Source organism: Diaphorina citri, unplaced genomic scaffold (genome assembly GCF_000475195.1).
Source record: "Diaphorina citri unplaced genomic scaffold, Diaci psyllid genome assembly version 1.1 scaffold275, whole genome shotgun sequence".
Classification (NCBI taxonomy): domain Eukaryota; kingdom Metazoa; phylum Arthropoda; class Insecta; order Hemiptera; family Psyllidae; genus Diaphorina; species Diaphorina citri.
This window is the reverse complement of record NW_007377711.1, coordinates 42,650-65,252: the sequence shown is the minus strand read 5'-3', so window position 1 is coordinate 65,252 and position 22,603 is coordinate 42,650. Positions and strand designations below refer to the sequence as shown.

The 22,603-nt window shown below is 37.4% G+C and overlaps 4 protein-coding genes and 2 long non-coding RNA genes across 7 annotated transcripts in view; 3 read left to right on the top strand and 3 right to left on the bottom strand.

Moving 5' to 3' along the window:
- Positions 1 to 194: 194 nt before the first annotated feature.
- LOC103506937 (probable ubiquitin carboxyl-terminal hydrolase FAF-X) lies at positions 195 to 11,310 on the bottom strand. The gene is made up of 5 exons (XM_026821914.1): positions 11,086 to 11,310; positions 2,205 to 2,430; positions 1,773 to 1,907; positions 941 to 1,097; positions 195 to 427 (listed from the first exon to the last, which is right to left on the bottom strand). Exons 2-5 carry the CDS (start codon positions 2,225 to 2,227, stop codon positions 239 to 241), a joined length of 504 nt encoding a protein of 167 aa, XP_026677715.1. The 5' UTR covers positions 2,228 to 2,430; positions 11,086 to 11,310; the 3' UTR covers positions 195 to 238.
- On the bottom strand, positions 3,429 to 4,329 carry LOC113466471. Its single transcript, XR_003390857.1, has 2 exons — positions 3,985 to 4,329; positions 3,429 to 3,462 (listed from the first exon to the last, which is right to left on the bottom strand). It is a non-coding gene; the product is annotated as an uncharacterized LOC113466471 (long non-coding RNA).
- LOC103506930 (SPRY domain-containing protein 7) lies at positions 5,264 to 13,820 on the top strand. The gene is made up of 6 exons (XM_008471354.3): positions 5,264 to 5,341; positions 5,431 to 5,632; positions 6,151 to 6,267; positions 7,234 to 7,497; positions 8,073 to 8,133; positions 13,698 to 13,820. Exons 2-6 carry the CDS (start codon positions 5,524 to 5,526, stop codon positions 13,732 to 13,734), a joined length of 588 nt encoding a protein of 195 aa, XP_008469576.1. The 5' UTR covers positions 5,264 to 5,341; positions 5,431 to 5,523; the 3' UTR covers positions 13,735 to 13,820.
- The window catches only part of LOC103506936 (heparan-sulfate 6-O-sulfotransferase 1-A), an 18,363-nt gene continuing 7,550 nt past the window's right edge, over positions 11,791 to 22,603 (top strand). The window contains exons 1-4 of the mRNA XM_008471361.2: positions 11,791 to 12,334; positions 12,756 to 12,981; positions 14,416 to 14,631; positions 15,330 to 15,477. Of these exons, the coding sequence (XP_008469583.1) occupies positions 12,013 to 12,334; positions 12,756 to 12,981; positions 14,416 to 14,631; positions 15,330 to 15,477 (912 nt within the window). The 5' untranslated portion in view covers positions 11,791 to 12,012. The remainder of the gene's footprint in view (positions 12,335 to 12,755; positions 12,982 to 14,415; positions 14,632 to 15,329; positions 15,478 to 22,603) is intronic.
- The window catches only part of LOC103506935 (stress protein DDR48-like), a 13,713-nt gene continuing 8,651 nt past the window's right edge, over positions 17,542 to 22,603 (bottom strand). Inside the window, exon 2 of one of the 2 annotated variants that reach the window (XM_026821911.1) lies at positions 17,542 to 17,749. In XM_026821911.1, the coding sequence (XP_026677712.1) occupies position 17,749 (1 nt within the window). In that variant the 3' untranslated portion in view covers positions 17,542 to 17,748. The other variant, XM_008471360.3, reaches the window with a different exon arrangement.
- On the top strand, positions 18,250 to 19,517 carry LOC113466468. Its single transcript, XR_003390854.1, has 2 exons — positions 18,250 to 18,335; positions 19,274 to 19,517. It is a non-coding gene; the product is annotated as an uncharacterized LOC113466468 (long non-coding RNA).

Sequence of the window (22,603 nt, the reverse complement as noted above, 5' to 3'; positions counted from 1 at the left end):
TGTGATACCCACTCAGCCACAAAGGTTATTGGAAAACAATTTATTATGCTAAACAAATGTTCGAAAGTCAGAAACACATTTCTGCCAGCCTAGTTAGCTTGGTTGGTAGAGCGTCTGCCTTGTAAGAGGTTTGATAGAGGGAACTGTAACTGCTAAGATCATATCGTCCCGAAAGCGAAGAGAGAAGGAAGACAGGATAGGAGAAAGCCAGCTGTTCTCTTTTTTGTTAAATTTTTCTTTACCTTAGTATAATTTTCAGTCTAAATATCTCAAGCTGTTTGACCGTATCTTCCTGATGAGGCACTCGCGCCGCTAGTAGCTTGCAAGACTTGATGATAACGGATATGGCATCATTTTTCGACTCGTTCTTTGCCTCTTTCTTCAGTTCTTCATCAGTGAGATTTTCGAGAATCTCGGGCACAATTTCCTGATGAGCAAATTAGAATTAATAAGGGAAAATGAAGACGTAATACACATACGAGTACCTTTGAACTTTTTTTTTTTCCATAAAAACTTTATCCATTTATTTGTATAACATCATGTTATACCCTAAATGAAGAAGTTTGGAAAAATTATTCTTGAAAACCCAAATCAAATCATGAATTCTTTGTGCTAAAGTAGAGCTTTTTGAGTATATCACAGCATTACTAAGTGCCTCCTTTGCAATCAATTTCCATATTTCAATAATCTTTTTACACTGGTAATACCACCATTGGTCGCTCCTTGATTAAAGTAGCTACTCAATTGTCCTCACAAGGTTATCGGCTCTGTCCTCATGCACAGAGCCGAAAAAACTTTGACCCCACCAGGAATCGAACCTACGACCTCCGGCGTGCGAGCCTAGTGTGATACCCACTCAGCCACAAAGGTTATTGGAAAACAATTTATTATGCTAAACAAATGGGGGAAAAAAGACCAATTATGGACAAGATAAACTCACCAAAATGGGCATGAAGTATTTGAGTATGGTAGGCAGAGTAAGATACTCATGCACCTGTCCGAAGGGTCGAATCAGTGCAAAGATGACTGGAATAGTCAGCGTGGACTTGTTTTGAAATCTTTCCAACAAAATCTGAAAGCCTCCCATGCTGCCAAATCTAGAGAAAAGAAATGTACATGAGTTAGTACATAGGAGAAATAAATAAAACATACATGTTTATTTAATGAAATAACTCAAGGTTAATACTGTGTTTCTTAGCAACAAGCCAGAGGTTGACAGGACTAAAGAGTTCCTTTACACCAGTTGTAGACTAGTACAACCTCGCAGTTTTCAAAGGGTTCACTCTACTTTTAAAGAACTAGCACCTCATGATGGTTGATTGCAGTTCAGGACAAGCCAATTAAACACGATGAAGTTAAAGTACAGAAGCCCAAATAAAACAAATAGGAACAAAATCTGAAAGCCTCCCATGCTGCCAAATCTAGAGAAAAGAAATGTACATGAGTTAGTACATAGGAGAAATAAATAAAACATACTTAAGTACATGTTTATTTAATGAAATAACTCAAGGTTAATACTGTGTTTCTTAGCAACAAGCCAGAGGCTGACAGGACTAAAGAGTTCCTTTACACCAGTTGTAGACTAGTACAACCTGGCAGTTTTCAAAGGGTTCACTCTACTTTTAAAGAACTAGCACCTCATGATGGTTGATTGCAGTTCAGGACAAGGCAATTAAACACGATGAAGTTAAAGTACAGAAGCCCAAATAAAACAAATAGGTACTTGATTACATCACTTTCCTTACTATAGGATAAGGAAAGTAAAAACTTACAAGTTGATAAGGTCCACAAGCCAGCCACGCTGATTTTTATAATAATCAATAGGTCGAGCAAAGATCTCATCATCTGCAATGTTAGAGTTGACAGGAACAGAAATGCTTTGCTGGTTTGAATTGAAAGTATGAAACCTGAAAGAAAAATGGCTGAGTTAGGTATTTATAATGAGGATGACTTTTTAAATGTTTTATGTGTTTTTTTTTTTTTACTTATGTGAATGTAAAATTTTACTATCCTATCAAAAGAATTATGGAAAAACATTGATGGCTTTTGTGTTCAGAAGATGTGCTATTTTTGTATGAACAGAATATACCTTGGTTGTCTTGCTTGAAAGGGACTAAAAAAAGTCTCTTCACCTCAACAGGCTAAACAAGGTCTCATGTGTTTTATGGGTTCAATAACAGGTGAAAATAAGTTATATGACTCACTTGTTACATGGATTGAACACCATCGTAAGGATATCAAGCAGTGGAAATACATCCTGGCCCAGTTTGAGAACAATCAGCTCCAACAACTTCTGACAATTGTTGTAGATACAGTTGTGAATGTTGTACTTCCAACTGTGCACTGCATCATCGGTGAGGATCTTCGTGAATGATATTGACAGTCCTTCACGGAAAAATCTCTGACATGGCTCACTGTCAACATCACTGTCTGGAATGGGGGAAAGGAGAATCAAAATTACTTTGTGTAACAGGGACAATTCTGTGCCAAAATACTTACTGGAAGGATCGACAAAAAACTCAGAACATACATTTTTCATATAAATGGTATACCCACCCGTATAAGCAGAGCTTGTGCCACGGATGGGGAAATGTATGGATTACAGTGGTATGATCATGTTCAAAGAAGAGATGAGAGCTACATAGGGAAAAGAATTCAGAGAAAGGGCGAGGGAGGCCGAAGAAAGGGTGGAAGGATTTTGTGAACGTGCCTGGAAGGGACTGACAAGAAACGCCGAACCTATTTAAATAGGTAAAGGCTAGGAAGAAGAAGACAGCCTTGGATGCCAGCAGTTCCATTGTAGGAAAATACTAGGAGGAGCGTCGAAAAATGAACTTAAGGCCAATGTTCCTTTGTAAACAACAACATTGTATGTAATATGTTACCTGTGAACAGCTGTAGTCCAATATCTTGAGATGAGAGGCGAGTGCTTGCTCCATGATATCCGTCATTACATCATCTGAATGTGCCAAACTCCAGAATAGATTAAGTACCTGGCGAAATGAAATAGAATATAGAATAGGTACCTCGTTTATCCTGCCCGAATAGGACTGAAGGTCCCTCCAGAAGTTTATGCAAGGTCAAGGTCCCGTCTCTCATATATTTGATGCTAGCGCGTCTGCCTTGTAAGCGCTAGGCCGTGGGTTCGATTCCCGCCCGAGGCGGATTTTATCCTGAACGGATAAGGTTCGTTCTCGGAACGGCTGGCTTTCTCCTATCCTGTCCTCCTCGCTTCGATTTCGGGACGATAAGACCTTGGTACATAGTTACCTCCTTGTCTGTGACCAATTAGACCAAACCTGCAGTACAAGTCGCACGATTCTGGGAGCGACTGATATAAATGGCAACCTTGTACCGGACACGGAAAGTAAGTAAGTGTCTGGCTAGGGGACGATCCTTACGATGTGATGAACTTTGTGAAATATCCTTGTCTGATGATGTACCAGGTTGTTGTGGTGGTGGCTAGAAAAGGAGAAGTGGGGAATCCAATTGTTACCATCAACTTACAACAAAAATGGGATTAAAGTGATGAGAAAAAGCATCAATATTGAGTTAAACAGTTGACTCCATTTGTGTTTCGTAACTTGCTTGATTGCTTTCCAAGTAGGTACAAGTTGTGACCAGAAGCCTAAGAAGTTTTCATAAGCCACTTGGTAAATATTAAAAAAATATTCCCTTGAAAGGTGTTTTCTAGGCACTCAAATCTAAAATGCAGAGCTTATCATACACATTTTTAGATATTTTTAACAGTTCCTTTCAGGAATAGGCAATACCTACCTACCCCAAAATGTCAGGTACAAGTTGTGACCAGAAGCCTAAGAAGTTTTCATAAGCCACTTGGTAAATATTAAAAATAATATTCCCTTGAAAGGTGTTTTCTAGGCACTCAAATCTAAAATGCACAGCTTATCATATACATTTTTAGATATTTTTAACAGTTCCTTTCAGGAATAGACAATACCTACCTCAAAATGTCACACTTACCTGACTACCACCTCTGTCACTCTCTTCTGTGGAGTCAGTCCTTGTTGCAATGGTCATTATGCCAGTATTTATTCTTCTCTACAAAAAATCACAGGGAACTGAGCAGGAAACACACAAATTCCGGCAGTATACACATCTTCTATGTTAATTTCCTTGCAGACAAGGAATTTTCCTCCTCTCCAAGAGTAAAATACCTTTGGCAAGCACAAATTTGTCAGAAGGAATTCTCAAAGGTATCAGTTGAAGAGTATTCACGAACAGGATTTGTTACACTTATAGACTAGGTAAATGAATAGAATTCTAGTTTTACAAGAGATTAGAAGAAAAGAAAAAAGAAAACCCTTACATTTTTCATTTTGTGGCCCCAGCTATTAACTGAAGAAAGCTGAGACAGAGCTGAATTTATTTAGTCAAAATTAGAAATAACATAAATTTTCATGTTCATATTTTCAGGGGTTCTACCATGTACAATTCTCCTTCAATGTGAACATCATTGTGTATGACCTCTTCAAATAAATACTTTGTTACATCATAAGGAACAAAGTTTCAAGACCATAAGAAGCTACCTAACTTTGGCTTTCTCCCATTACTGCAATAAGCTTCAGGAGAGAGAGAAAAAAAGTTGATTTCTCAAAATTGAAGCATTAAGTATTTAAATGATATGGTGATAGATAAGGATGATATGGTTCATAAGGATTATTCATACCATTACAATCAAATGTAATATACTTATATACTCATATAAGAATGATAACCTGAGTAACTGATAACCTCTCATTTGGAATCTCAATCTGTGATGGTGCATTTAATGCTTACATTTTCCATAAATTTTCTTGAAAAATTGAACAAAAGTCTACTTCTGTTTTCAGTTCCGAGTCACCTGAGAACCAGTGAGAAGTTAGCAATTCGTCAAATATTTTTGTTTGTTCTTGAAGTGCCAGGCTAAGTAACAAACAATCCAAAAGTTACTAAACCAAAATATATACAGGGTGGTTCAAAAAAATAGTACGTTTTGCTGACTGGGTTAATCAGTCTTATTTGCCATGATATGCAGAGTATTGCAGAGCCAGACAACTAGGGTACATATTTTATTGAACAAAAATTAATAGATAGGTACCTAATCCTAATAGATAAGGGATGGGAGTTTGGCAGTTTGTGGCCAGTAAACGAAGGGACTATTCGGGTCATTAGTAACTTTTTGTTTTATTGGTCACATTGATTGTGATAAGCCGATAGATTGATGAAATTTTGCTAGCTTCTCCAACATTAAACAGAAACCTTTGAGGGGAAAAGTCGGAAAAGCTCGGAAAAGGGAAGAAAAGCTGACAAAATCCGGAATTTTGATAAGGAAGATAAGGTTCTGAACTTTCTGACTTTGGCTGTATCTTGACAGTGGATCTAGTTTGCAATGTCTCCTAATGTTTAAACTGCAGTAAACCTCCTAAGGTTCTGAACTTTCTGACTTTGGCTGTATCTTGACAGTGGATCTAGTTTGCAATGTCTCCTAATGTTTAAACTGCAGTAAACCTCCATCAAACAATGGCCCTAAACGTTTCACTTGTCATAAACTGTTTCAAAAATTGCTTTGCATCTCCTCAGCACTTTGCCCCCGAAGTGAATCCCATTACATTGGATCCTAACCATATGGGTAAGATGCAATGCTCATAGACCACGTAAGAGTGACGTTAATACATTATTTTGGTAATTATTCAGAAGTCACAACAAGGAGAATGAAAGCACAACCAGAAGAATGAAAGCTCCTTTTTTGTATTCAACCTGACCCTATCAGGGCCATATTCTGGGGTGAGGGGGCCCAGGCACCCCTATTGAGCTTTATTTTCCTCCCCTCCTTTTAGGTGCTTTAAGACTATGGACAGTTGGTCAATCACACTGATACTGCTAAGTTATATAAGGTTGAAGAGATTGAGGGCTTTTAGGTACAAGAAAAGAGAGTTGACACCTTCAGCATTGTCAGTTAGGGAGGGAGTTGAGGGCAAAGAGGAAAAAATGTGTGCATGTGAAATTGTTCTCCTTTACTGCAGGCCAGACACCAAATTTTTTTAGCATCCACTCTGAACAAGTAGCATTATTATTATTTTGTAATTTCCCACCTCTTCAAAAAAATAATAATAATAATAACACCATTGATTTTTTATTACTCTTCAGGACATGAAGTTGTACTCGTAAAGAATAATCTCAGAATATGTGGTACAGGAGGAGCGCTAGGATCTGCCCCATTAGTTCAAAGCAAATCCTACTTTGAAGTCAAAATTCAGCAGTCTGGTAAGCAACCTTTCATATCAGTGTTTCAGATCATTTCACAGAGGTACTATAGTTTTTTTTTTTTTTTTTTTTTTTTTTTTTTTTTTTTTTAGCCTTAGTTAAATCACACTGAAACCTGGCACTCTCAAAGCTTAGGTCATTCCTAGCAGGGGTCCATGGAAAAAAAAAGTCAGTTCAGATATGAGTTATTTAGAAAGTTGTTATTGTGCATCTTATGTTTTTTTTTTAAAAAAAAAAAGGGTGGGGGAAAATTTTTTTTTTTTTTTTTTTTTTTTTTTTTTTTTTTTTTTTATCCACCTTAACATTAGTGGTTCTGTGAACTGTAGACCTCACTCAGATTCTTTTGCCTAAGCTGAGACTTTAATAATAACATCCTTTCATATTGACAGGTGTTGTTTAACTTGGTACCTATTTGAATTTTGGACAAATTTACGATTTAGAAAAATGCCCTGCTTTGAAAAATCTCTTCTGGGTAATTCTATGTATGAATGGGTAACCCTTTGTAATACATAATTATGTATCATATCAAATAAAACTATCTACACGTCTTATATAGGTACCTATATCTAAAAAAAAGAGGTGACACTAATACAAAACCTGTCAATCACTCTAAAGAATAAAATTAAAGATTGGTTGATTTGAACCTTTGAAACAGAACAATAGATTTATTCCCACGCATATGAATATGTATTGATATGTGTGGCAACTGTATTGGGGGATCGTAATGTTTTGAAAGATCGTAACGGTGGCCCCGTTCAACTTTGGGGCCCCAAAGTTCAATCAGTGACGTGCCTTGATTTAATGATGATGTGTACCAAATTTCATCGAAATCAGACCAGGCAGTTGGGAGTTATAGCGAAACATACAGACAGACAACCAAATGCAAAACGGTCAAGTTAAAACATAGACCTCACTATCGTTTGGTCAATAACTGATATTGAACTTTTTTCCCTCTTCTTTTTTTAGGCATTTGGGGTCTTGGCCTCGCCACGTACAACACAAATCTCAACAATGCTCCCGGTGGAATTGATCCGGAGTCTTGGATATTAACACACGAGGGTAGCTTGAAGCATAACAATTTAGAACTGAGAAAGACTGACCACGTTCCACAAGAGGGTGATATTGTTGGTGTCACGTTTGATCATATTGAGTTGAACTTCTACCTGAACGGGAAAAACATTGACTGCCCCATCTCAAATATCAAGGGCAGTGTGTTTCCTGCATTGTTTGGTAAGAAAGTGAATGATGTGTTATCCCACCTTAAATAGTGTTTAAAAATCTTTCATCCTGTGAGTTTGAGGGGGAGAGTGAGGGAGGGGGGAAAACCAAATAGGGTTTAAAAATCTTTCATCCTGTGAGTTTGAGGGGGAGAGTGAGGGAGGGGGGAAAACAGAGAGAGAGAGAGAGAGAGAGAGAGAGAGAGAGAGAGAGAGAAACATGCCCACCCAAGTTTTTATGTAGGTAGATACATAGTTTAAAATGGACAGTATTAAGAAGAAAAGAACCATCTATGAGGCCCTTATGGATGGTTATTTTCTTTTTAATGCTGTCCAAATGTCCAATAGGTATGTATTTCTAATTTACGAAAACAGAGAGAGAGAGAGAGAGAGAGAGAGAAACATGCCCACCCAAGTTTTCTTTTTATGTAGGTAGATACTCATGTAGATACATAGTTTAAAATGGACAGCATTAAACAGAAAAGAACCATCTATAAGGCCCTTATGGATGGTTCTTTTCTGCTCAATGCTGTCCAAATGTCCAATAGGTATGTATTTCTAATTTACTTTTGATCTTTTGTGTTTCAGTTGGTGAAGGTGCAATTCTAGATCTGATTGTAGACTCGTTTACCTACCCTCCACCAAGTGGGTTTGATAGAATCATGATCGAACAGTCATTACTATAAATATTCTCCTTCTATGTGATAAAGGTTGACCTTGTACTGAAAATCCCTTTAGGTTTAGACTCCTTTTTCCCTAAGGTGAAAACGCCTTTCCTCAAACTTCCTTTAGGTTTCTTGAAATCTTGAGAAGTGACAAGTGAATTCTTTGCTTTTTCCACAAAATATTCATTTGTTCCATTAACTGTGTGAAAAAGATAGAAAGAGGCATTTGGTCTGATTTTTTTAAGAAATTGACCAAGATTGGAAGGGTGTATTTTATTTACTTAAATAAATGAATATGTTGTTAAAATAAACATGTTCAGGTCTTTATAAATCAAAAACATTTTAGATCTAGACCTTTTCTGAAATGAAAAACGAATGAGACTTCCTTCCATTGTGAGTTGAAATGGTTGACAAGTAAATTTCGAGAAAAAAAAAGTTCAATTTTTTTATGTAAATTATCTCCTAGAATAATAACTTCTTGTAAATAATGATATTTCCCACCCTTACTGCATTCTAATTTTAACCAAATTGCACTCTGTAAATTCTTGGTGTTTTATTATTATTAAATTATATGCGATTTAAATAGGTACACAACATACTTCCGTTTATCGCGACTTTTTGTTCAGGAATGGAAATCCATTGATTGATTTGAATACTCGTTTATAGGATTATAGGTGGTGGTGAATACCTGCGGCCCGCCAATGTTCAACTAAATATCTAATATTTATGCCTCTCATACATTTTGAGCTTTGACATGCCTGTCTACTAGTAATAATAGACTCTTGTAAATAATGAAATTTCCTTTCCACCCTTTCGTGCATTCCTAATTTTAACCACAAATTGCACTCTGTAATTCCGTTGTGTTTTATTTATTATTAAATTATATGCGATTTAAATAGGTACACAAACATATGTTGTCACAACATACTTCCGTTTATCGCGACTTTTTGTTTCAGGAATGTGGAAAATCCATTGATTGATTTGAATACTCCGTTTTATAGGATTATATAGGTGTAACCCTACCTACCTCGTTGTATACTGATTTTTTTGATGATCCATTATTTTTATCCTAGATTTCAAATACTCGTATTTATATCCCGAAATTTTGTGTTTCTTTTTTATTTGTATTTGTCTAAAGTTTTATTTATTTATCATTCCATTTTTTTTTTTTTTTTTTTTTTTTTTTTTTTTTTTTTTTTTTTTTACCTGCAATAATTTATTTTGTACATAACTTTTTTTGTGTTTTACCTAATTTTTTAAAGCATTTAATGTGACTCAGTCAAAATATATTATTTACTACTCTCTCACAACATTACCTGTGCAAATAAAATAAATTATATTAACAATTGATTATAAGTATTTAATTTGTATTGCTTTTTCCCCCATTAGCTTTCAGAGAGTATAGGTAGGTAATCTGAGGATTTCATTTCAATGACGGATTTCTTAGAAGAAATTCGAGTGGAGATGGAATAACAATACCAAAGGAAAATGTAAAAAGTTGAAACTACATCTTAGGCATAGGGTATAGGTAGGTAATTAGGTATCATCGAATTTTCCAGCAGATTTTTTTTTCATGAAAAAAATGTAAAAATGAGAAAAATAATATTTAATGATATACATATAAATGACAAAAAAGTAATAAATTATTAGTTTTAAAATACGTACCTAGCTAGATAAATTTTTTAAAAAAAAAAAATGAATACCTACCTAGGTAGGTACATAGAAAAAAGAAAATATTTTGTGTGAGTGCGTTCAGTGCGTGCAAAAAATTAGTGAACGGGACCCCAAAATAAAATTTCGATACATCGAAAATCGAAATATCGATGTTTGATTTCGATTCGATTATCGATTTTTAAATTAATAAATAGCAAACAGAAACAGCAAACTTTTTTTGTTCTAATTTAATTTTTAATTAATTAATTTATTTATTTGACATTGGTTTTTCATTGATTTATAAATCACAATTAAATTGATCAAAATAAAATTTCGATACATCGAAAATCGAAATATCGATGTTTGATTTCGATTCGATTATCGATTTTTAAATTAATAAATAGCAAACAAGAAACAGCTAACTTTTTTTGTTCTATTTTAATTTTTAATTAATTAATTTATTTATTTGACATTGGTTTTTCATTGATTTATAAATCACAATTGAATTGATAATTTGCATAGGAGATAGTGTTTTGAGTTGGACAAGTTGGACAGATAAGAAACTCTTGAATTCACTACTCTGCTGTATCTACCACGGTTGTAAGAGGCAAGTATTGCTAAGAAATTAGGTACTATGGAAATAACCAAGTGTTAGCTACAATAAATAAGTATTAAAACTCTTAATTTTTGGCTTGGTTAAAATACTAGAGTGATGTACTGAACTGTAGAACTAAATGTGAAAACAGAGTAGAGCAAACAGCATCAATATTGCATGATGGATTTTTTTTTTTTTAAGAGGTTTGACAGAGGGAACTGACTGCTATGATCTTATCGTCCCAAAATCAAAGAGAGAAGGAAGACAGGATAGGAGGAGGTTCCTAGAACGAACATTATCCCATCAAGATAAAATCCACCCCGGGTGGGAATCAAACCCGTGGCCTAGCACTTACAAGGCAGACACACTACCAACTAAGCTAACTAGGCTGGCAACATGATAGATTTTGCAACTGCTCCATTTTCCATTGGTGTGACTTCTGAACAAGTACCAAAGTTTAAACTTGTTTTGCAAATAATACTAAAATGTGTGTTTTTTTTTTTTTTTTTTTAAGTTATATTTTTTCATTTTAAAAGATTCAAGCTCTCCAAGCTATCCCACAGGGTATGGGGTTGATTACTTAAATACTTTTTAGCAAAGTATTACATAAGTATATGCAAAGTTATTCATGAACAAATAGGAGAAAGAGGGAGGGTCTTTCATCATGGAAGGAAAAGAAATGACTTACTTGTTTTGCACAGTTCAATTGCAGCTTTGATAAGGCATTCCAATTCTTGCTCTGGGAGAACAGGCACCACCCATCGGGATGAGCTTATCTTGCTGTCCAAAATAGCAAGCTTTTCCACCGGAAATTTACATGTACACCCAGGACCACAGGAGGTACCTTCCTTACGATGTGATGAACTTTGTGAAATATCCTTGTCTGATGATGTACCAGGTTGTGGTGGTGGTGGCTAGAAAAGGAGAAGTGGGGGGTCAAATTGTTACCATCACCTTACAACAAAAATGGGATTAAAGTGATGATTCCTTACGATGTGATGAACTTTGTGAAATATCCTTGTCTGATGATGTACCAGGTTGTTGTGGTGGTGGCTAGAAAAGGAGAAGTGGGGGATCAAATTGTTACTATCACCTTACAACAAAAATGGGATTAAAGTGATGAGAAAAAGCATCAATATTGAGTTAAACAGTTGACTCCATTTGTGTTTCGTAACTTGCTTGATTGCTTTCCAAGTAGGTACAAGTTGTGACCAGAAGCCTAAGAAGTTTTCATAAGCCACTTGGTAAATATTGAAAAAATATTCCCTTGAAAGGTGTTTTCTAGGCACACAAATCTAAAATGCACAGCTTATCATATACATTTTTAGATATTTTTAACAGTTCCTTTCAGGAATAGGCAATACCTACCTCAAAATGTCACGTATTTAAATGATATGGTGATAGATAAGGATGATATGGTTCATAAGGATTATTCATACCATTACAATCAAATGTAATATACTTATATAAGAATGATAACCTGAGTAACTGATAACCTCTCATTTGGAATCTCAATCTGTGATGGTGCATTTAATGTTTCTACAACAGTGACCCTTGTGGAAATTTCCCTAGAACTTCATGGATACACTCTGTATCCCAAACACCAGTCTTCCCAATGAAATCTCAATATCTAGTCAAAACATATCTGTATAAAATAATTGTTGTAATGGAGTCCAGGATAAAGTTGCGGAAAATAATATGTTTGTGCATCTGCCTGGCGATTGGTGGAATGATATACTTTGGATATCTCATCTGTGCACTTGCCCCGAGCACGGTGCATTTTCATTTCAAGGATAACCTAGGTAGACCTTTACCTAGCAATCATACAGCGATGAGTTACGACTATGAAAATGATGAAGCAACGGGCAGTAATGATCAACGGTTTGATATCAATGCTCACGATGTGATGGTGTTTCTGCATATACAGAAAACTGGAGGTGAGATTGTTATGTCGTCTACTCTATGAAAATGATAACGAGGGCTTTCAGAAAACTGGAGGTGAGATATCTATTTAGATTATCTGAAAATATTAAGCCTGATTTCTAGTATATTCCCCCCCCCCCCCCTTATTTCTTATGATCTGATCATTTGAAATTTGAACCCATAGTTTAAATTGAAATAATTTTTAACATACAATGTTGTGGTTTTCTGGACTGAAGTTGGCACATACCTTGTTTTGTACTGGACATTTCGGGTCAAAATTGCAGACCCATATCTTCAGCAGATTGTCACAATTATATATCATATGTAAACTTGTAAATTAAAACATAAACAACGAAAATGGGAAACAGTTAATATTTATTTCAATAAATTACTAACGTTTAATGATTTAATTATCAAAATAATTCTTCTCTCCAGGCACATCGTTTGGTCGGCACCTAGTATCAGATTTGGACCTCCAGCGCCCCTGTTCCTGTCAGCGAAAGAAGAAACGCTGCTACTGTTTCCGCCCTAACCGGCATGAGGTGTGGCTGTTCTCCCGTTACTCCACCGGCTGGAAGTGTGGCCTACATGCGGACTGGACTGAGCTGACCTCGTGTGTACACTCCGAGCTGGATAAGAACGAGGGACATGTACAGCGGAGGTAAGGATGAGGTTTGATAGAGGGGACAGTGACTGCTAGGGTCTCATCATCCCGAAATCGAAGAGAGAAGAAGACAGGATAGGAGAAAGCCAGGCGTTCCGAAAATGAACCTTATCCCTTCAGGATAAAATACGCCCCGAGCGGGAATCGAACCCGCGGCCTACGGCCTAGCCCTAGACGCGCTACCAACCAAGCTAACTAGGTTGGCTATATTGGACTCGAATTAATAGAATTGGCGCGAAATATTTAAGTAGGCTAGAGTTCAGAAAAAAAGTGAAATCAAAGATAGCAGAAAGGTAGCCATTCCGAGAACGAACCTTATCTCTTTTGGGTAAAGTTAGGGTAAAGTTTGCCCCGGGCGAGAATCGACCTAGAAGACAGGATAGGAGAAAGCCAGGCGTTCCGAAAATGAACCTTATCCCTTCAGGATAAAATACGCCCCGAGCGGGATTCGAACCCACGGCCTAGCCCGCTACCAACCAAGCTAACTAGGTTGGCTAAGGATAGGGTTATATTGGACTCGAATTAATAGAATTGGCGCGAAATATTTAAGTAGGCTAGAGTTCAGAAAAAAGTGAAATCAAAGATAGCAGAAAGGTAGCCATTCCGAGAACGAACCTTATCTGTTTAGGGTAAAGTTCGCCCTGGGCGGGAATCGACCTCACTGACCTCGCGCTTACTAGACAGGTGCGCTAGCCTTTAAGCTAACAAAGTGGGTTTGATAGAATCATGATCGAACAGTCATTACTATAAATATTCTCCTTCTATGTGATAAAGGTTGACCTTGTACTGAAAATCTCTTTAGGTTTAGACTCCTTCTTCCCTAAAGTGAAAACGCCTTTCCTCAAACTTTTTTAGGTTTCTTGAAATCTTGAGAAGTGACAAGTGAATTCTTTGCTTTTTCCACAAAATATTGATTTGTTCCATCAACTGTGTGAAAAAGCGAGAAAGAGGCATTTGGTCTGATTTTTTAAGAAATTGACCAAGATTGGAAGGGGTGTATTTTACTTAAATAAATGAATATGTTTTTAAAATAAACATGTTCAGGTCTTTATAAATCAAAAACATTTTAGATCTGGACCTTTTCTGAAATGAAAACGAATGAAACTTCCTTCCATTGTGAGTTGAAATGGTTGACAAGTAAATTTCGAGAAAAAAAGTTGAGTTTTTGATGTAAATTATCTCCGGCTAAGGATAGGGTTATATTGGACTCGAATTAATAGAATTGGCGCGAAATATTTAAGTAGGCTAGAGTTCAGAAAAAAGTGAAATCACATAAAGCAGAAAGGTAGCCATTCCGAGAACGAACCTTATCTGTTTAGGGTAAAGTTCGGTTCGCCCCGGGCGGGAATCGACCTCACTGACCTCGCGCTTACTAGACAGGTGCGCTAGCCTTTAAGCTAACGAGGCTTGCTCATTTTCTCTTTATTTTAGATACTTCTACATCTCTATTCTGCGAGAGCCGCTCAGTCGGTATTTGAGCGAGTTCAAACATGTACAGCGCGGGGCTACCTGGCGAAATTCTCGACACTGGTGTGGAGGGCGAACAGCGAGTCCCAGTGAGCTTCCCAAGTGCTATCCCGGTCCTTATTGGCGTGGAGTTAGTCTGGATGAGTTTGCAGACTGTCCGCACAATTTGGCCACGAACAGGTAGGCTCACTGGAGGACAGACGGTAGGCAAAATCAATGGGTAAGGATAAGGACAGGCTCATTTGAGGACTGAAAGTTATCAAAATCAATGGATAAACTAAAAAAAAAAAACTCCAACAACGGAGGTCTTATCGTCCCAAAATCAAAGGAAGACAGGATGGGAGAAAACCAGCCATTCCGAGAATTAGTCTTATCTGTTTAAGTTCGCCTCGGGTGGGAATCGAACTCAGGACCTAGCGGTTACAAGGCAGGCCAATCTAACTAGGCTGGCAATTGATTACCAATGTCACTTTATAACTGCTAAGGTCTTTAATTAGAGTCAATCATTTGCTTGATACAAATTTCTTGACCCCGCCGGGAATCGAACCCGAGTCTCCCGCGTGCAAGGCGAGTGCAGTGACCACTTCACCATGGGAGCTGATAAAAAAATATATCATCAAAGGACAAAAAAAACCTTGCATGATTTTCATAAAATTACAAAGGAGAAAAATGGAACGTATTGAAATCGGTCCCAATTGAAACGGTCCGAAAATTTTCAAAATCGGGAAACGAGTGGAAATAAATTTGACCCACGCCCTCCTGTTTACCAGGCGAGCGCCTTGACCACTACACCACCGAGGCAGGTGTTTAACTTTTTATTCAGCAACAAGCTACCAGTCTGAAGTCTTATTCACTGATGTGTTTATTTTTCTCCCTAGGCAAACCCGAATGATGGCCGACCTTAGTCTAGTGGGCTGTTACAATATGTCTGCGATGTCCACAGAGCAGAGGAATAGAATGATGCTGGCATCTGCCAAGAGAAACCTAGCGTCCATGGCTTATTTTGCCCTAACAGAGTATCAAAAGGTAAGAAATGCCAGCCTAGTTGGTAGCGCGTCTGCCTTGTAAGCGCTAGGCCGCGGTTTCAATTCCCGCTCGGGGCTGATTTTATCCTCAACGGATAATGTTCGTTCTCGAAGCGGCTGACTTTCTCCTATCCTGTCTTCCTTCTCTCTTCGCTTTCGGGACGATTAGACTTCCGTTCTTATACATAGGTAGTTCCCCCTTCTAATACTTTTAATGGGTTAGATATTTAAATAGGCTGGGACATTCTTGAATCCCCGTCTTTCTCTTACTAGTTGACTTTCCGCCTTTCTCTGACTAGCTAAATTCCGGTTTTCTCTGACTCGCTAAATTCCGGTGTTAGATATTTAAATAGGCTGGGACATTCTTGAATCCCCGTCTTTCTCTTACTAGTTGACTTTCCGCCTGTTATGAATGTTTTACTTTTCTGTTTCGCAGGAAAGGAATGCAGAATCTGCCATCGAGGCTCTGAAGGAGTATGAACCGGAGATGGGTAAGGTTATCCGAGGTGACAAGTCTGGTGTGCAGAAGGTGCGGGCCAAGGAAATCGTACCCGGTGACATTGTGGAAGTCTCAGGTAATTCACTTGGTAGTACTAGGAGTCGGGGTTCGAACCCCAGTCAGCGGCACTATTGGTGCGCTAGAAAAATTCAGTAGGTATAAAAACTAAAATGAGAGAGGGGGGAAAAAACATTTCTATTATTAATTCTTTTCATTTTATTTTTTAGAGGTTTGATAGAACTGTAACAACGGAGGTTTCTTCCCAAAATCGAAGAAAGAAAGAGGACAGGATAGAAGAAAGTCAGACGGTCCGAGAACGAACGTTATCTGTTTAGGATAACTTGAGCCTGAGGCGGAAATCCAACCCGCGACCTAGACGCAGCTTTTTATTAAAAAGTCTATTATTATTTCTTTTCATTTTATTTTTTAGAGGTTTGATAGAACTGTAACAACGGAGGTTTCTTCCCAAAATCGAAGAAAGAAAGAGGAGAGGATAGAAGAAAGTCAGACGGTCCGAGAACGAACGTTATCTGTTTAGGATAACTTGAGCCTGGGGTGGAAATCCAACCCGCGACCTAGACGCAGCTTTTTATTAAGAAGTCCAGTTTTGACAAACTTCAATAATAATAATGCTCGCATAGGACTGAAAAGTCCCTTTACTCCAGCAGTAGGCTACTACTATTATTGTGGTCAAATTCTCAAATTATATTGAGGATAAAATTCCATACCTCGGCTGGGATTGAACCCACGCCCTCCTGTTTACCAGGCGAGCGCCTTGACCACTACACCACCGAGGCAGGTGTTTAGTAACGGGTGTTTAACTTTTTATTCAGCAACAAGCTACACGTCTGAAGTCTTATTCATTGATGTGTTTATTTTTCTCCCTAGGCAAACCCGAATGATGGCCGACCTTAGTCTAGTGGGCTGTTACAATATGTCTGCTCTCCAGCGACTGTAAGATTTTTTTTACATAAATGTACAAAATAAATAATTCTCATTCGTTACCTTTCAATTTAAATACAAGGATATAATTGTATTTTATTTATTTCTTATTTTATAATTTATACAAATATTTACCTAAAAATCTAAATATAAACAGGAAAAGCCAACATTGCGCTAGTAATTTGACGAAAGCGTCAAAGGCCGATTTTTATTGTTATATTATTTTCATCTCTTATTCATCAAAATGAAACAAAAAATTCCACCTTTGATGGTGCTTTCGACAATTGGCCAAATTGGTAGGGGACTGGTACTACCTCAGATTTGGATTTTTCCCAACTTTTTACATAGGAATCGACCATTTATTTATAATTTTTACCCATTTGCAACTGCTCCATTGGCCAAATTGGTAGGGACTGGTACAATATAAACATAGGAGAAAAAAGTAAAAATGGAGAATCGAGATTATTTGAATGCGTTTCCTAATTCATGGGTATGTTAGCAAATTAATGGGTTTGCTATAACCTATAACGACAACAAAGAGAATTTGCGGAAAAGTATCCATACTTGTATTTGTTCCATAACCACAACAAAAATGAGTTTTGGTTTCTGCTCATGGGCAGAATATGTGGGTTATCGTATTACAATTTAAAAGGAACTTTCCTCATTTGGTTTAGGTAGTCGTTAAGATTAAGACACAATTTTGTTATTCATTGCCTTTTTCTTACGGCCTTTCCTCTATAGAATGGAGCTCCATAAAATTACCAAGTCTTCAACCAAGCAGTAAGAATCAATCAGGATATCGGGAACCGTGCTTAAATCCAGGCCCAAGTTCAGTATCCATACTTGTATTTGTTCCATAACCACAACAAAAATGAGTTTTGGTTTCTGCTCATGCGCAGAATATGTGGGTTATCGTATTACAATTTAAAAGGAACTTTCAAAGTTACCTCATTTGGTTTAGGTAGTCGTTAAGACACAATTTTGTTATTCATTGCCTTTTTCTTACGGCCCTTCTTATATAGAATAGAGCTCCATAAAATTACCAAGTCTTCAACCAAGCAGTAAGAATCAGGATATCGGGAACCGTGCTTAAATCCAGGCCTTTAAGTCCACTCACTATCATCAGGGATAATCTCCTGTTTCGTCGCATGATAATGTCCGTACCTCCTCTCTTCCTCCTGCCCTCCTACCTCCGTCCCTGGTCTTCTATCATACCTACTCCTTCCCCCTCGCTCATATCGATTCCCATCTCGATTATATCGGTCGTCCTGCGTCCGATATCGATTGTCTTGGGATCGATACCGATTCCGATCGCCGTAGGAACGATTCCCATTGACACCGGCTCAGTTGAGCAAAATACAGCGGCTCAATGCTCTGGATAAGGAACTGTATGAGTTTGCCCGATCTCTTATGATGAGGTAAGTTTAGCGGCCGAACCGTACATTTCTCGAGGTTGGCCCCGAGGAGACTTTTGATCTACATTTTATACAGAACCTCTCTGCAAAGTTTGATTGAGTTGGTCTGAAAACTAAAGTCCTGAGAAGAGTGAACATTTGTGAGCTTTTTCAAAACTAAAGTCTTGTATAGCGGCCGAGCCGTACATTTCTCGAGGTTGGTCCCGAGGAGATTTTTCATCTACATTTTATACAGAACCTCTCTGCAAAGTTTGATTGAGTTGGTCTGAAAACTAAAGTCCTGAGAAGAGTGAACATTTGTGAGCTTTTTCAAAACTAAAGTCTTCAATAGCGGCCGAGCCGTACATTTCTCGAGGTTGGTCCCAAGGAGACTTTTGATCTACATTTTATAAAGAACCTCTCTGCAAAGTTTGATTGAGTTGGTCTGAAAACTAAAGCCCTGAGAAGAGTGAACATTTGTGAGCTTTTTCAAAACTAAAGTCTTGAATAGCGGCCGAGCCGTACATTTCTCGAGGTTGGTCCCGCTGACTGCTATGATCTTATCGTCCCAAAATCAAAGAGAGAAGGAAGACAGGATAGGAGGAGGTTCCTAGAACGAACATTATCCCATCAGGATAAAATCCACCCCGGGTGGGAATCAAACCCGTGGCCTAGCACTTACAAGGCAGACAAACTACCAACTAAGCTAACTAGGCTGGCAACATGATAGATTTTGAAACTGCTCCATTTTCCATTGGTGTGACTTCTGAACAAGTACCAAAAAGTTTAAACTCATTTTGTGGCAAATGATTGATTCTGTGACTGGCTGTTGCGGGGCCCACTCAGCCTCGTGAGGAAAGTGAGTAGCTATGTAATTTAAATGCGCATAGCCAGGGAAAATCAAATTTCCTTCTTTTCATTCTATTTATTTATTCATTTTGGTCCCGTTTTCTCCTTCGCAGGAGATTCGAGAAGCTGAAAGCGAAAGATCCCAAGTTTGAGGAGAGGTGGGCCAAGCTCGGAACGTTGAATGAGAAAACGGAATTCAACTGGGATCAAGAACTAGACGAAGAGCTTACGGAACAAACCAAGAACACGAAATAGTTAGCGATCTACTGAGAACCAGCCTAGTAAGCTGGCAGTGTTCAACGGGTTCTCTCTGCTTTTAAAGAACAAGCACAAGTCCTCACAATGGTTAACTGCGGTTCAGGACGAGCCAATTAAACATGGCTAGAGACCATCACCCGGGTGTAAAGTTTCAAGATCAGAGCTCATTTGTGTGAGAAAATGTGAAAAAAAATCCCCCAAAAACCAGTTTTTGGTTTTTTGGCTTCATGGTTCTCTGAACAAAATTTGTCAAATTGTCCCACCACTTTCGTGTTCCTGGTAAAAAGACCTTTAATTTGATATATATAGGTTGACCAGGTTTGGATAAGTCCTTCTATGGGGACAGACAGACAGACACCGAAGCGAATACAGTAGCCCGTCCACTATACCTTTTGTTATTACTATCGTAATAATAAAGGTAGGACGGGCTAAAAAGTATTAGTGTAATAATGGTTTATTTTTTTCTGTGATATATTATTTTTATTAAATTATTAGTATCGACAGGACGAGCCAATTAAACATGGCTAGAGACCATCACCCCGGTGTATAGTAGATAAGAAAGAAGATGTGCTTCACGATAATGGTAAAATTTTAACTCAAAGGAATTAGTTTTTGGGCCTTCAGGGAGCCCCGTAGAATTCATTGAACCCCTAGCTACTTGACAAAGTATCCCGTGCAAGTCCTCACAATGGTTGACTGCGGTTCAGGACGAGCCAATTAAACATGGCTAGAGACCATCACCCCGGTGTATAGTTTCAAGATCAGAGCTCATTTGTGTGAGAAAATGTGAAGAAAAAAAAAATCCCCCAAAAACCAGTTTTTGGTTTTTTGGCTTCATGGTTCTCTGAATAACATTGTACACCACCACTTTCGTGTTCCTGGTAAAAAGACCTTTAATTTGATATATAGGTCGACCAGGTTTGGATAAGTCCTTCTATGCTATGGGGACAGACAGACAGACTGACAGACACCGAAGCGAATAGAATAGCCCGTCCATAAAGGTAGGACGGGCTAAAAAGTATTAAAAGTGTAATAATGGTTTATTTTTTTTCTGTGATATATTATTTTTATTCACTGTTTTCTTACACGGAGAGGTACTGTCAGGTTTGGATGAGGGAGTCTGAATCTGTAACGAGAAAAAGAAATGAGAAAATCATTAAAAATAGATACGAAACAAACAAATATTTTTTCTTCTTTTATGCAAGTACCAATTGGGAGGCATCGGAGAATAAGAATAAAGTAAATTCTGAAACTAATAACTCTAATAAATAAATTAAGAGCAATCAAATCTTAGGTAATAAAAAGAAATACACTATCAAAAAAGAAAGAAAAATTCAAAATGGTGATCAATTGATCATAAACACAAAAAGAAAAACATTGTGTCGGTAAACTTCCAAGAGGTGAAACTTGTTTCTTAGGGTCGATGAGAAATCTGTGAAAAGATTTTTTCAAAGTAGGGAAAGAAAACAAATGGCAAACATATGTCAGGAAATTCAAGATAGCGGACACAAAAAAAAAATCAAAAATTCGAATTTCCCGCCAACTTTACACGCAAAAAGGCCGACGATGGCCTATCTCAGCCCTGTACAACTGTTCATAAACACAGCCTAAATAAACTCGGTATATAATATAAGGCAATAATAACTCTTGAATAAGGCAATCTGATTAGCTGAAAAGTTTGAAATCACCAACCAGATAAGAAGCTTAATCCAAGAGATTGGCCTTTGGGTAGGAAAACAAGTTGATGATATAAATTGTGGCCTCCGGCAGACCAAAGAGTAGGTGTAGCTGTCGATTTTTTGATCAGAGATAAATAAGATCCTCGGTCACAGGCTTAATTGATCATAAACACAAAAAGAAAAACATTGTGTCGGTAAACTTCCAAGAGGTGAAACTTGTTTCTTAGGGTCGATGAGAAATCTGTAAAAAGATTTTTTCAAAGTAGGGAAAGAAAACAAATGGCAAACATATGTCAGGAAATTCAAGATGGCGGACACAAGTAAATTCAATATGGCAGATTCAAGTAAAGGCAAGATGGCTGACACAAGTTGGAGGAGTTGAATCTCACTGGACTTGAAAATTGAACACAGCGAAGACTTCAAACCTCCACTCATATTAGAAGCCATCAGTAGAAAACCCTTTGGAGGCCACCAGTAGAATATAAATTGTGGCCTCCGGCAGACCAAAGAGTAGGTGTAGCTGTCGATTTTTTGATCAGAGATAAATAAGATCCTCGGTCACAGGCTCTAAGTTTTATATTAACAGAGATCGACAAGAAAGTAAAAAGGTCCCAAACAGTTGAGTTCTTAGGCATTTGATTAATAAATTCATAACCGAGAGAACCATGTTTAAAATCCCAATAATGACATGAAATAATATAGTCAGGGGAAGATCATTTATTTTGTAGCATAGTGCTTTATTTAGACTATTCTAGACTATTAGACTAAGTCCGAATTGGACATGTATTGTTGTCTCTTTACATATCTCAAAAGTTTAATATTGCACTACTTTTGCCAGATTAAGTTCAAACGAATAAATCATCAACTTTCTTTTTCTCTTTATCAGAATCACAGGCTTTAAGTTTTATATTAACAGAGATCGACAAGAAAGTAAAAAGATCCCAAACAGTTGAGTTCCTAGGCATTTGATTAATAAATTCATATCGAACCATGTTTAAAATCCCAATAATGACATGAAATAATATAGTCAGGGGAAGATCATTTATTTAGACTATTAGACTGTCAAAGTCCAAATAGGACATGTATTGTTGTCTCTTTACATATCTCAAAAGTTTAATATTGCACTACTTTTGTCAGATCAAGTTCAAACGAATAAATCATCTACCAAAAATAGACCATTGAATATTGAAGCATCATCTACCAAAAACATACAATCGAAGCAAAAGTTTGAACAGTTTCAAAAGTACGTATCTACAGCTCAGAGATATTTCGTAGGTGCTTGTAATATGAAATCCTGTTTCCCCCAAACAGCAAATAGGAACATACTTCGTATCTTATCAGAGAACAAACCAAGGTGTATGAAGATAATGATTCTACAGGGTGCCCAAGAAAATGTCCTACAGGATGAATCAGAACAGCAATATACAGTGTGTGCCATTTCATTTTGTTAGGTGAATCTTCTTCTTTTTTTTTTTTTTTTTTTTTTTTTAACAGGGTTTCCCTGGG

What these genes read in the sequence shown, in the direction of transcription:
- LOC103506930 (XM_008471354.3), top strand. Translation starts at nt 5,524, where the DNA reads ATGGCCCTAAACGTTTCACTTGTCATAAACTGTTTCAAAAATTGCTTT. An exon ending in ATTGGATCCTAACCATATGG is followed by an intron (nt 5,633 to 6,150) that starts GTAAGATGCAAT and finishes ATTACTCTTCAG; the next exon opens with GACATGAAGTTGTACTCGTA. An exon ending in AGTCAAAATTCAGCAGTCTG is followed by an intron (nt 6,268 to 7,233) that starts GTAAGCAACCTT and finishes TTCTTTTTTTAG; the next exon opens with GCATTTGGGGTCTTGGCCTC.
- LOC103506937 (XM_026821914.1), bottom strand. Translation starts at nt 2,227, where the DNA reads ATGGTGTTCAATCCATGTAACAA. An exon ending in GTGTTCAATCCATGTAACAA is followed by an intron (nt 1,908 to 2,204) that starts GTGAGTCATATA and finishes TTTTTCTTTCAG; the next exon opens with GTTTCATACTTTCAATTCAA. An exon ending in CTTGTGGACCTTATCAACTT is followed by an intron (nt 1,098 to 1,772) that starts GTAAGTTTTTAC and finishes TCTTTTCTCTAG; the next exon opens with ATTTGGCAGCATGGGAGGCT.